This window comes from Triticum dicoccoides, chromosome 3B, assembly GCF_002162155.2.
Source record: "Triticum dicoccoides isolate Atlit2015 ecotype Zavitan chromosome 3B, WEW_v2.0, whole genome shotgun sequence".
Lineage (NCBI taxonomy): Eukaryota > Viridiplantae > Streptophyta > Magnoliopsida > Poales > Poaceae > Triticum > Triticum dicoccoides.
In genome coordinates this window covers 12,591,626-12,604,159 of record NC_041385.1, presented here as the reverse complement: position 1 = coordinate 12,604,159, position 12,534 = coordinate 12,591,626, and the positions used below count along the sequence as shown (strand labels likewise).

At 44.7% G+C, this 12,534-nt stretch overlaps 1 protein-coding gene across 5 annotated transcripts; it reads right to left on the bottom strand.

The window, feature by feature from the left end:
* Positions 1-3,227: 3,227 nt before the first annotated feature.
* On the bottom strand, positions 3,228-6,039 carry LOC119274377 (G patch domain-containing protein TGH homolog). 5 transcript variants are annotated; one of them, XM_037555072.1, is made up of 3 exons: positions 5,861-6,039; positions 5,399-5,463; positions 3,228-4,286 (listed from the first exon to the last, which is right to left on the bottom strand). In XM_037555072.1, exon 3 carries the CDS (start codon positions 4,222-4,224, stop codon positions 3,439-3,441), a length of 786 nt encoding a protein of 261 aa, XP_037410969.1. In that variant the 5' UTR covers positions 4,225-4,286; positions 5,399-5,463; positions 5,861-6,039; the 3' UTR covers positions 3,228-3,438. The 5 variants fall into 5 exon arrangements, with proteins under 5 accessions (XP_037410969.1, XP_037410967.1, XP_037410970.1 ...); XM_037555070.1 differs by having other exon boundaries at positions 5,865-6,039; XM_037555073.1 differs by having other exon boundaries at positions 3,228-4,252; positions 5,865-6,039.
* Between the last annotated feature and the right edge of the window lie 6,495 nt (positions 6,040-12,534).

The window sequence follows — 12,534 nt, the reverse complement described above, 5'->3', positions numbered from 1 at the left end:
CAATGAAATTCCACTCAAGTCTATCAAAAGCTTTGGCAAGATCTATTTTGAGCATAAAAGATTTATTCTTCCAAGAAGAAAGAGCAAAAGAATGCGTTATCTCTTCCGCTATGATGATGTTACTGCTAATACGCCTACCCTCAATGAAAGCTTGCTGAGAAGGATGAACATAATCCGGCAAGTGAGGTTTCAGTCTATTGGCAAGGCATTTTGCAATAATTTTGTAGATGACATTGCAAAGACTAATGGGCCTATAATCTGCCGGCACTAAAGGAACAAGCTTTTTTAGGAATCAGAACAATGTGAGTATCATTTATATGTGCTGGCATTATACCTGTTTGGAAGAAATTCCTTACCAGCTGCACGACATCTTGCCCGATCCACACCCAGGTTGCAATGTAGAATTCTACATTAAATCCATCAGGCCATGGCGATGCGTTTCTTTTCATACCCTTGAGAGTGTCCAAAATCTCCTCTTCATCTGGAATAGAATATGTGTAGTCCTGTGTTTGTTGGGGAAATTGAACATTGAAGAAGGGCCTGCCATTGTTAGTTTGAGTGGATGCAAAAATAGATCTGAAGTAATTGACAAATGTATTACTGATTTTGTCCGGCATGTGCTGTATAACATCATTTTCATCTTTGACTGAAGCAATGGTATTCCTTCTTCTTCTTTTGATGATAGCACGATGGAAGAAGGAAGTGTTCCTGTCTCCATCTTTGATCCACTGTTTTTTCGCTCTCTGCATGTAGGAATCCGTTAGTTTTGTCATTGTTTGCTCATACCTTTAACTAATGATGCCTCCAAAGCATGGTTAATTCTATTTGAGAAGGATTTATTTCTTGAAGAAAGCCAAACTGATCTTGCATGGTTTAGGAAATCTTGTTCTTTAAGCCACCAATTTTCAAACTTAAAAGAGCGTTTTATATTACAAGTGCGATCTACCGTGGACAGCAAGATTGCAGCATGATCACTCAGATTGTGGATAATAGGCATGTTGTAAAGGTATTACCAAGCATCACACCATTCAGCATTTACCAAGCATCACACCATTCAGCATTTACCAAGCATCTTTCCAATCTTTCAAAAGTGGGTTTAGGGGCAAATCTTTTATTTGTCCAAGTGTATGCTGGACCACTGAAACCTAAATCAAAGAGACCGCATTGTTTCACTAAAGCACGAAAACCATACATGCGAGAGCGATTTATATTTTGCAGAAAAACCCCGCAAGAAGTAGGATGATGGAGACAGGTGGGCGAAGTAGCAGAAGAAGTGTTCAAAGCAGCACATGGGTGGCGGCTGGAAACTAGAAGAATCGTGGGGTGCGCGTCTTCAAGTTCCTCTGGTTCCCCGCCTTCCTCCTTGACTGACGGATGCTTATGAAGCTTCATCGACCTTCCCTGTGCTCATCTATCTCCAAGTCTTTTGCTATCTGGCTGAATAAAAATGTATGATGTAAGGATACTTATTAGATGGCAGCTGATGCCTCGCATGCTAGGGGCCTAAGAAACTTGTGATGGTATGTTTGTAACTGGGACTTGCTTCTAGGCCCAGCCTTTGATCTCTCCAGGCTCTGCATTGGGGGATAAATGGGGGAAGGGATGGCTTCCCCCTCTTCCTCAATGGCATCCTTTAGAGAATGCTTGCTAGTAGTTTCTCTTCCTTTTCTTTTCTGTAAGACTTCGTGATTTCTATTAATGGAAATCGGAGAGCCAAGCTCTCTTTTATCAAAAAAAAAATGTCCCCTATACATAGCATGGGTAAACTGGAGTTATTATAGGCAAAAGCAGCCACCTCACTCCAGATTTGACAAGGTTGACGATGATACGGATCACCATAGATACACACTAAGCCAAACTTCAGATTGCTAGTACTATGTACAGCAGTAGCTAAGATAACATGGAAGCTAGCACTATGAACATGAACTTGCAGATCATCATTCCACATTAGCCAAAGCCCACCGGAGCGACATCGAGAGGGAACCACTAAAGCTTCATTCATGTTGAATCTAGCATATACTCCCTCCGTTCCCAAATACTTGTCTTTCTAGGCGTTTCAAATGGACTTAACATACGGATGTATGTAGATATATTTTAAAGTGTAGATTCACTCATTTTGCGCCGTATGTAGTCACTTGTTGAGATCTCTAGAAAGACAAGTATTTAGGAACGGAGGGAGTAGATCAAAAGATTTTACCTTTGTCGATTTAATTTCAGAAACAAAAATTATCTGAGGTTTCGCAGAATGGATCATCCTGGCAAGAAAGGCCATCTTCTCACTCAAGGTCCAGCTAGCTATTCTGTTCCCTTGTCAAAAAAAAACTATTCTGTTCCCCCAATGCCTTCATGCGCCTTTGAGGAGTGGATGTGCTAAGACAAGGGCATAAACAGCTGATCTGTATTGATGCTTCAACAGCAGGCTAGGATTTTAAGAGCTTGCATCCAGCGGAATCGCAGAGCACAGCTGGTCAATCATCCACACAGCAGCAAGAAGAGAGGGGATTTGGGGATCTTTGGTTCGTGGGTCCTAGAGAAAAGAGGGGATTCTGTTGGGGGAGTAGCAGATCGAGAGTGTGAAGCAATTAGCCAGGGCGAGAAAAAGCAACGGATCCGAATTTGGGAAAGATTAGTAGAAATCTACTTCCTCCGTTCGGAATTAGTTGTTGCAGAAATGAATGTACAAGTAATTCCGAACGGAGGGAGTAACAAGTAATTCCGAACGGAGGGAGTAACAAGTAATTCCGAACGGAGGGAGTAGAAAGAAGAGAAGGAATCAGCACGGAGGGCAAAGTCTGGAAACTTCCTACTCTAGATGCGGGATGCCTCCAGGCTGTCGTCCGCCTAATTGTTTGTTGAACAACAAATTCTGAACGATTTTCTAACGATGCAGCACATAAAGCCGTCTATGCGTAGAGCAAAACTGGACAGCACCGTTCAATCCTCCATCATTATAGCAGTATAACATTCAACATATACTCCCTCCGTCCGAAAAAACTTGTCATCAAAATTGATAAAAATGAATGTATCTAGAACTAAAATACATCTAGATACATCCCCTTTTATCCATTTTGAGATACATCCCCTTTTATCCATTTTGATAACAAGTATTTCCGGACCGAGGGAGTATGATCCAAACGTAGTATGTCTCAATAAACGAAAATGCAATAGTGAACTTGCAGCAAATGAAACAGGCATGTTTAACCACCAAATCAGCAAGCAAACATATGTCAACAGAGGAAACGCTGGAAATAACATCTAGTGTCGCCAAACGTTTCAGTAGAACAAGTAAAGGCTTCAGAATCCGCACCAGAGCCGGAGACAGTAACATTATGAAAGATACATCGCTTCCATTCAGCAACTAGCCAACTGGGGCAAGCAAACATGGACGTCACAGAGTCCAGTGAAAATGCCAATCAGGTTCTGAGGCATTTTAACAACTTACACGAGTTGCTTCCCGTCACTGGGTTCAGCAGAGTTCGCACGATGATCATGATGGTGATGGTGGTGGCGGCGGTGGTGCCGGCTTTTGTGAGACCCCTTGCCATCATTCATCTTGTCTGGCTCACCAGCAGCACCATCATCCAAGGACATAGAGCGGCTCCTGTGGCGCTTATGGTTGTCAGAATCTGACGGCTTGTCCTCGTCACTTGATCTGTGATGACGCTTCCTATGCCTCGACCTGATCTTCTCCTCAGATTCATCGTCTGAGGACCGGTGGCGACGCCTCCGGCTCCTAGAATGGTCCTTCCTGGTTGACCTTCGCTCATCATCATCGCTGTTGTAATCTGAGGCGTCAGACTCTGACCTTGAAGAGTGTCGGCGATGCTTCCTCCTGTGCGAGTGCTTCTTCCTTCGGCGCTCTTCTTCAGATTCGCCATCATATTCATCACTGTCGCTCTCGTCGCTAGAGCCCGAGCTCCTCCTCTTTGACCTGTGCTTGCGCCTCCTGGCACCATCAGAGTCAGAATGGCCATGTCTTTTGTGCCTTTTGCGGTCCTTCCTCTTCCTGTGTTTCCGATCACTGTCGCTCTCGGATTCACTGTCAGATTCTGAGGAAGAATAGCTTCGTCTCCTGTGCTTTTTCGACTTGAGCTTCTTCTCCTTTTCTTCAGTGGCCTTGATTGCTGCTTCCAGTTTCTGCTGCCATTTCAGAGGGGCTTCCTTCTTCTCGAGGAGTCTCTTCTTCTTGTCTTCGACCATCTGCAGGAACTTCTTGGCATCCATCCCAGCGAAACAGACAAAAGCTCAAAACCTGCAGGGCCGTGAAATGATGCAAGGAAGTGCATCTCATAGAAGAGAGAAAAACACTGTTAGTTTACTGAACATCTAGGATTATCTAGCATGCTAGAGAAGAAGTGCGTAAATCAAATCAGTAAGTAGAACAAATAGCTTTAGGCAACTCAAACAAATACTATATTTTGGCAACCAAGTGACATTTAATATCAGGCATTTCAAAGCATAGTGAAGCTAATCCTTACAAGCAACAAACACTGGACAGAGCTTGGCATGTCTAAGAAAAGATTAACACCAAAGTAGCACTAAACTGATACATGGTATCCGCTTCACCCCAAAACAGTAGCTTAAAGGTTCCAAACTGCTAAGCATTCAGATCCTACCAAAAACATATACTGCTCTGGTAACTATACACAAACAAACTAATTAACCTGACACATGTGGCAAGGTCTGTTGATTGTTACGCATAGTTGCATCAGTTTAAAATTCGAATGTAATCCCAATTCTCAGACTGTAAAAGGAAATAAATTAAGGGACTACACTACAAATATTTTCTTTCCCTGAAGCAAAATGCTTAAAATCAGCAAACACAGGTGACCATGAGAAAGTGAGAGTCGTTTAAACCGAAGGCAACACCAAGATAGTACCAAACTGATTCATGTAATCCACTTTAATGTCAAAACAGTAGCTTAAAGATTCATAACTGTTAAACATTCAGAGCATACAGAAATATGTGAGCCAAATTTTATTCTGCGTCCCTAGTAACAACTCACAATAATAACAAGTAAACCTATTACGTGATGAAGCTTGCTAGTGGTTACTGGTCCATGAAATGAGGCCTTCTTACTATCACGTCAGTTTAAACTTGAATGAGATTCCAGTTCTTAACCTTCAAAGTTTGGAGATCTTAAAGGAAGCTAAGAATCTTTTTTTTTTCGCCATATCTTATTCTCAAAGACCACACAGCAGAACAACAATCCAATCTTTCGCCAGCAGTTCAAACAAACCAAACAAAGCAAGCGCTGACTACCACCAGGCGGCTAGTAGGAATAACTGCAGCTGGCACTACCACAAGTACAGCGCACGCATGCATGACTCAGCCACGCATAAGCACTAACAGATCCAATGATTGCAGTAGGTGGAGACATATTATACACTTTCTTACCTTGTCCTGAATTTCAGGCCACCAGCGAAAAGTCGTTCCTCCTCTTTCCTCAGCCCCAAATTCGCCTGCAATAACCACAATTCCGGTCAGGGTAAATTCTCAGGTCAAGGTAACTTGCCTCCCCACAAAGACTCTTCTAGGGAAAACCTAATCTATCCGCAATTCCGGATAACAATTCATGAGGCCACGAAATTTCGCACCAAAACCCCGTAACAATCCACGAGGCGCGACAGATCTAAAGTCGCGGCCGGCGGCGAAACCACGGTAGAATGAATCGCGACGAACTTGGGCAACGGCGTTTCGAAAATCGAACGCCGAAAGGGCGCAAAGAAGGTCGTCCTGTCGGCCCTGCCCGTCCGGATCTGGACCCCTAGGACGCGCGCGCGGCGCGATCTAGAGCCCTAGCGGCCGCGGCGCCGGGAGGGCCTACAATTTTCCCACGGAAATTGAAGAAATAGCGACCTACTGAATTTGCCAGAAGAACGCAGGGGGAGCGTAGCGAGTCACCGAATTGAACGGAGATGCGCGGGCGGTGGCGGTGGCGGCGCTGGCCGGTCGCCGCCTCGGCGAGGAAGAGGATAGGAGGAGGAGGAGTGCGACTTGGCTTTGGGTTTGGGCGTGGCGTTCGGGTTGGGCTGGGGGAGGCGGCTTGCCCGTGGGACGGACCCGGCGATATATGGGCGGGCGGAGACGCGGTCGGTCTCCGGTGCCACGCTGAGTCGCTGACTGACTGGTGGGTCCGAACGCGTTTCAAGTCGGCTCACGTCTTTGCTGCCGGAAAAGACCCGCAGCCCTCCGATCCGTTGGATGGATTCGCGCGTTACGAGCCGTCCGATCGGCGGTACAATTTTTTTTATTTTTATTTTTTTTTTTGCTAGTAAAAGAGCTTTATTGCTAACTAATCGGCGGTACAATTTGAAACATAGGCTATGCCGTGCTTGCCGTTCAGTGCGCACGATGTTTGCGTGCCCACACACACAAAAAAACAAAAGGCATGTTGTATGAACCATGTTGTGGTCAACTTTGGCTTTGCGTATTTCCGCAAAAAAAAAACAAAAAAAAACTTTGGCTTTGCGTAATGTTGCAAACACGTGGGCCTGCCTTCATGAACCATAGGTCGCGCGGGAGAGGGGGGCAGGTTGTGTAGACGGCATCGGCTGGAAGGTGCACGAGAGACAGATGAGACCAAGAAAGGGACGGCGGCGTGCAGGGGAGTTGTGCGGGGGCCACAAGGCATGAGCCGTGTGTGTGTGTGTGGAAGGAAAAATTGCTATCACTAGGAGGTAAAGAAATCCATTAATTGGTAGCTTGTGGAAGACGTGCATACCAAAAGGAAGGGAGGTATGAGTTTTCATGACTAATATTGTTTCGGTTTAGCGACGCTGGCGTAACAGGTTTGGAGATTGATGAAGAACTCATATCACTCTGTGCAGGAGTCCTTCGCGCCAAATACTACCCTTGTGGGAATTTGCTCAACGTGGCAAAGTATCTTGGCAGGAATACAATGTTTCTGGAGGGCTTATGTATGGAGAGTTGGAGATGGTACTCAATTTCATGTCTACGATGATGCCATGATCCCAGCAAGTGCGACAAACAAAGTGATGACACCGAGAGATGCAAAATCTTACCTCAAAGATGAACGACCTTGTAAACCCAGTGAATTAATAGTGGGATGAGAAGCTAATTCAAGCTACATTTGGTCGATTGATCCAAGTGGACTACTACAAATTGCAATAGCACAATCAGGCAAGGAGGATGTTGTGGCATGAAAGTATACTAGAACGGGAATGTTTCCAACTAACGATCCATCGAGCTGTTGCATTCACGGGCTACAAGCCATCCGATCATCTATTTAGTGCGGCCCGGCGGTTGGCAGCATAGGCCATATTGCGCTCTTCGTTTGCAACATAGACCATATTGTGCTCATTGATCTGGGTCACGTCATCTGGTCTAGTCGTAGGTGTACGCTTCCAACATGGACCATGCGGCAGTCATCTCCAGCTTGCATAATGTTGCGAATACATGGACCTTTAGTCACCAATTGCAACATGGACCATGTTGCAGACACATTTAGCAACGCCGACGATGATAACACCAAGCAGTCAGCTCGACGCGGCTCCACCTCTAGCTTATAACATCCCCGCGGGGAGCGGCAATGCCGTCGTGGGGATGGGAGGAGGAGGTGACAGAGGGAACTTGCAGACATGGTGTCGGTCGGCTCCATGCCAATGAGAGTATAAGGTGGAGGGAGAGTTGTGTGGGGCCCACAAGTCACGTGTCGCGTGTTGCAGGGGTGCTCTTTGCGGGAGTTTCAACAGCCCCTAAACACGATGTCTCCGTTCCTTCTCTTTGAGAAATCTACCTCAGAGCTCCGCCTCGTCTCCCTTCCTTCTCTTTGAGAAATCAACTCACACAAATTCAGTTTTCAGGTAACTTAGAAATAGCTCACGCATACATCAAACAACATTTTTTTTATCCATGCAGAGTAAATTGCATAAAACCACCACATTGAGGGCTAGCTTTGCGAAAAACACTAGGGTACAGAATCATTGCAGAAAGCACCACGTCTAGCGTAATTGTTTTGCAGAAACCACTGATCGGCGGATCGGGCTGAGTTAAGTGAGTTTATGACAGGTGGGGCCCGTTTTTCGCGTACGTGGCACTCCAGGCCGTCCCGACAGCCGGCGGACGGCGTTAGACGGCGCCGTTCGGTCCTAGCAGTCAAAAGCACCAACCGTTACTCCTTCTCCACTCGAGTCTCTCTCCACTCTGCTCGCTCGCTCTCTTCTCGCTCTCGCTCTCGCTCTGTTCTTGGTCGCCACACCCGTCGCCGCCACGCCGCGCCGCTGCCGCAGCGCCATGGTGTCGTGGAGTGATGGGTCGGATAGCAGCGAGCACACCAGGCAGTACATGAGCTCAGATTCCGATGACGGCACCATTAAGGTCAGTTCTCAGAGTTAGGGTTAGGGTTTGATATTTGGGGAATTCTGGAATGAGATTCTTTCAATCATTGGGCCAAATCTATGTCATTCCTTTGCACTCCAGGTTCCTGCTAACACCGAAGACTCAGATTTCGAGGGCCCTGAGACAGATGTGTATGTTTTATGCCATGGACACGGGAAGGCAGCAGAAAGGCGTGTTGCTTTCGAAGGGATTCACACTGGCAGGAGGTTTCTTTGTTGTGCAGAGAAGGTATGGTTCCAACTTAACTAATTGGAAGTTGTTGATTAACTTAACAGATCTATCATTTGTTTGCCATGGACATGTAATGTGGCACTCCAGCATGCATTGTATTATAATGTGAAGTTTGGACAGTGGATTCATTAATTGTTTACTCTGCCAGCATTGTTTAGTCTGGTTCTGGCAACATTGTTTAGTTAGGTCATTTTGTTAACTCTGTCAGGTTAGCATATTTTAATAGAGTAGATGCATGGGTTGGTAGACCAGCATTTTTTAGTTTGGATCTGGCAATATTGTTTAGTTAGGTCATTTTTTAGGACAGAATATTCATGGGTTAGCACACCAGCATTGTTTACTTAGTAGTTGTTTACTTTAGAGCATGATCTGAATTTTAGTATAAAGTAATCTAGCCTATCATTATAAGCAAGTCACTGTTATGTAATTCATTTTGTTAATACTCTTTTCCCAGGAAGGTAAAAACTGTAGACTAGTAGAATGGATTGATCCATCTTGGCCCACTACCCTTGAGAATGCACTGTCCAAGTTGTGGTCTATGTATGAACAGAGTAAGATGGACAGGAATGAGGAATGTCTGATGCACTCATTTACTGTTCATGACCTCACACAAGAAAAGAAGAAACTCTAGGACAGCTATGAGAAGTTGGTTGAAGACGTCAATGCACTTATGGATGCCCAGGAGCAGAGGGCAGTGATAGAAAGGAAAGATGCTGAAACAACCAAGTTGCAGGAGAAGTATATGACACTTTGAAGAACATAGCAGCTACTCAAGGTACTGTCATTAGGAACATGAAGTTGAAGCTAGCTGAAGAGAAGAAGAATTTGCAGATCCACATTGATGAGCTCAAGAAGATAGTTGAAGAGAGCAATGTGAAGCTGGAGGGGATCAAGGCCATCATAAATGGATAAGCAGTGCAAGAGAAGAATGGGCAATATCATTTGGCATTTGCTGACCTTTTGCAGGGTGTGGTTTGGCATTTGTTGTAATGATAGTAGTTTAAATTCTATTAACTATGAGTACTCCTGAACTATGGATATGTAAGCTTAAGTAAGATGTTTGCATTTGAACTAGTGATGAATGTGGTGGTATTTGAACTAGTGCTGAATGTCAAACTATGATTATGTATGGATTTGAACTAGTGCTGAATTTGGTGGTATTTAGAGTTGGTTAATGTTATCTTAAGTAGGGCCAATTAGGGTTGTTTTTGGCTTTTTATCGATGCCGAGACATCAAGTAGGCCAAGTTATGGTTTTTGGCTTTTTATCGACGCCGAGGCATCAAGTAGGGTCAAGTGATGGGTTTTTGGCTTTTTATCGACGCCGAGGCATCAAGTAGGGTCAAGTGATGGGTTTTTGGCTTTTTATCGACGCCGAGGCATCAAGTAGGGTCAAGTGATGGGGTTTTGGCTTTTTGTCGACATCGAGGCATCAAGTAGGCCAAGTGATGGGTTTTTGGCTTTTTATCAACGTCGAGGCATCAAGTAGGCCAAGTGATGGGTTTTTGGCTTTTTGTCGACGTCGAGGCATCAAGTAGGCCAAGTGATGGGTTTTTGGCTTTTTGTCGACGTCGAGGCATCAAGTAGGCAAAGTGATGGGTTTTTGGCTTTTTGTCGACGTCGAGGCTATCACAGCATCAAGACTATCACAGCATCAAGACTATCACAACATCAAGAGTATCACAGCATCAAGACTATCACGGCATCAACAGTACTACTAGAATGCCATAGTCTGACACAAATTGATCATAATAGTTGAGCATCACAGGACTACTAGAATTCCAAAGTTTGATACAACATCAACACAACCAAATCACCATCAACACTGGAGTAGCATAACTGGAGTAGCAGAACAACACAACATAGTTTCACAACACAACCAAAATGCCATAGTTTGATAAAACATCAACACAACCAAATCATCACCATTTGCACCAGAGGCAGTCAAGTAATCCTTCATTCTATTGCTGGGCTTCCTGACTCTCTGGGAACCATCACTTGGTCTTGGAGGCATGAAAGCTAACCTTGGTCCCTTTGCAGCAGCTGATGAAGATCTGGTTGCTGGTGCCTTACCCTTGGGAGCAGCTGGTGCCTTACTCTTGGGAGCAGATGATGAAGATTTACTGGTTGTTGCCTTACCCTTGGGAGCAGCTGGAGCAGCTGGCTGCCTCCTAGCTGGAGCAGCAGCAGATGTTGCCCTCCTTGCTGGAGCTGGAATGGCAGCAGATGTTGCCCTCCTTGATGATCCACCAGCAGTGGCAGCAGCAGAGGCTGCAGTCCTTGCTGGAGCTGGACTGGCAGCAGCAGAGGCTGCAGTCCTTGCTGGTGCTGGTGTGCTTCTACTATCAGGTGGGTAAGAGCTGGTGCTTGGCTGCAATGAAACAAGTAGTTTAATATTAGTAAGCAATAAAGTAACAACAAATTTAGTCTTTCTCATAGCAGAGTGGTTACCTGATGTTTGTTCTTTCTCATAGCAAGTGCAGGCTTTAGAGTATCATGGCAATTGGTGTACCTATGGCCCACCTTTTGACAGTTGGAGCAGGTAATTGAGGCCATTCTTGAAGTGTCTTTGGGAGCTGGCTTCTCAAATTGGCCCTTTCTCCTCTTAGTCTGTGCTCTGCCCTTGTGTTCTTTGGAAACAGGAGCCTCAATGTCCAAACTATCTGTCCTTGGCCACATGTCAGGGCCAGGTACATGATATATTATAGGACTGTAAGCTGCCAGGTACATAGGTTTTTTGAAGAAATCATGAACAAAGTCCTCTGGCTGAAGCTTAGCCTTGTGTATAGCAGAAACAACATGATTGCAAGGAACCACTGTCATATCCCACTTCTTACAACCACAAGTCCTATGTGCTAGGTTGACAGCATATGTTCTCTCCTCACTAGTAACTTGGAAAAGGTTGGGGCCAGCCATCAATGATTGGCAGTTTCTAGACCACTTCTTTGCTTCCTCCAATTTCTCTGCATATGTTGGACAAATCTCCCATCTGACAGTCTGAGTCTTGGTTCTATTTGTATTAAACTTGACCATTAATTTTGTTCTAATTCCATCAACCATGGTCCTTGTTGGCTTAGCCCTGACATCTAGAACCCACTTGTTGAAAACCTCACTTAAGTTGTTAACTACTAAGTCTGTTTTGCAATTTGTGTCCATGGCATGTCTGGCCCAAGTGTGCTTTGGGATTTTACTAAGCCAAGCCCATGCTGCCTCACACTCTCTCTTCAACTCATCCATTGCAACATTATAACCATGTTCAGTGTATGAGTAACTTGCTTCATCCATGTATTTCTTCAATTTTGGCCCTCTAAACCCAGCATTTTGAAAGTTCTGGTAAATGTGTCTGAGGCAAAACCTTTGTGGACAATTGGGAAAGACTCTGTTTATGGCTTTAAGCAGGCCCTGTGTGAATTTAAGTAAAGCTAACTTAGTGACTACACCTAAATGATTGTGTAACTACTAAAAAGAACTAAATGATTGTGTACAGAAAGTAGTTACACCTAAATGCAAGTAACTACTAGAAATGGAAAGAACTAAATGAAAGCTAGCACAAGTAGATTTCATTACCTTCTGCCTATCAGAAATTATTGTGTAGTTGCCAAAATTCCCAGATTGGCCACCTAGTGCTACCTTCAGCTGATACAGAAACCAAGTCCAGGAATCTGTGTCCTCCTTATCAACAATTCCAAAAGCAATGGGAAATATATTATTGTTCCCATCTCTTCCAGTAGCAGCAAGGATCTGTTGACCAGTAGTGAGCTTTATGAAGCATCCATCCAGACCTATAACAAGTTAACACATTAGGCAAACTATTTGAAAACACACATTATTCAAACACACATTAGATACCAAGGAATTACCTATGAATGGTCTGCAGCCACTCAGAAACCCTTCTTTGCATCCATTTAGGCAATAGAATAATCCATGAAACCTAGGGTTTGT

Coding starts and splice junctions, on each gene's coding strand:
- LOC119274377 (XM_037555072.1), bottom strand. CDS start 4,224: ATGGATGCCAAGAAGTTCCTGCAGATGGTCGAAGACAAGAAGAAGAGA.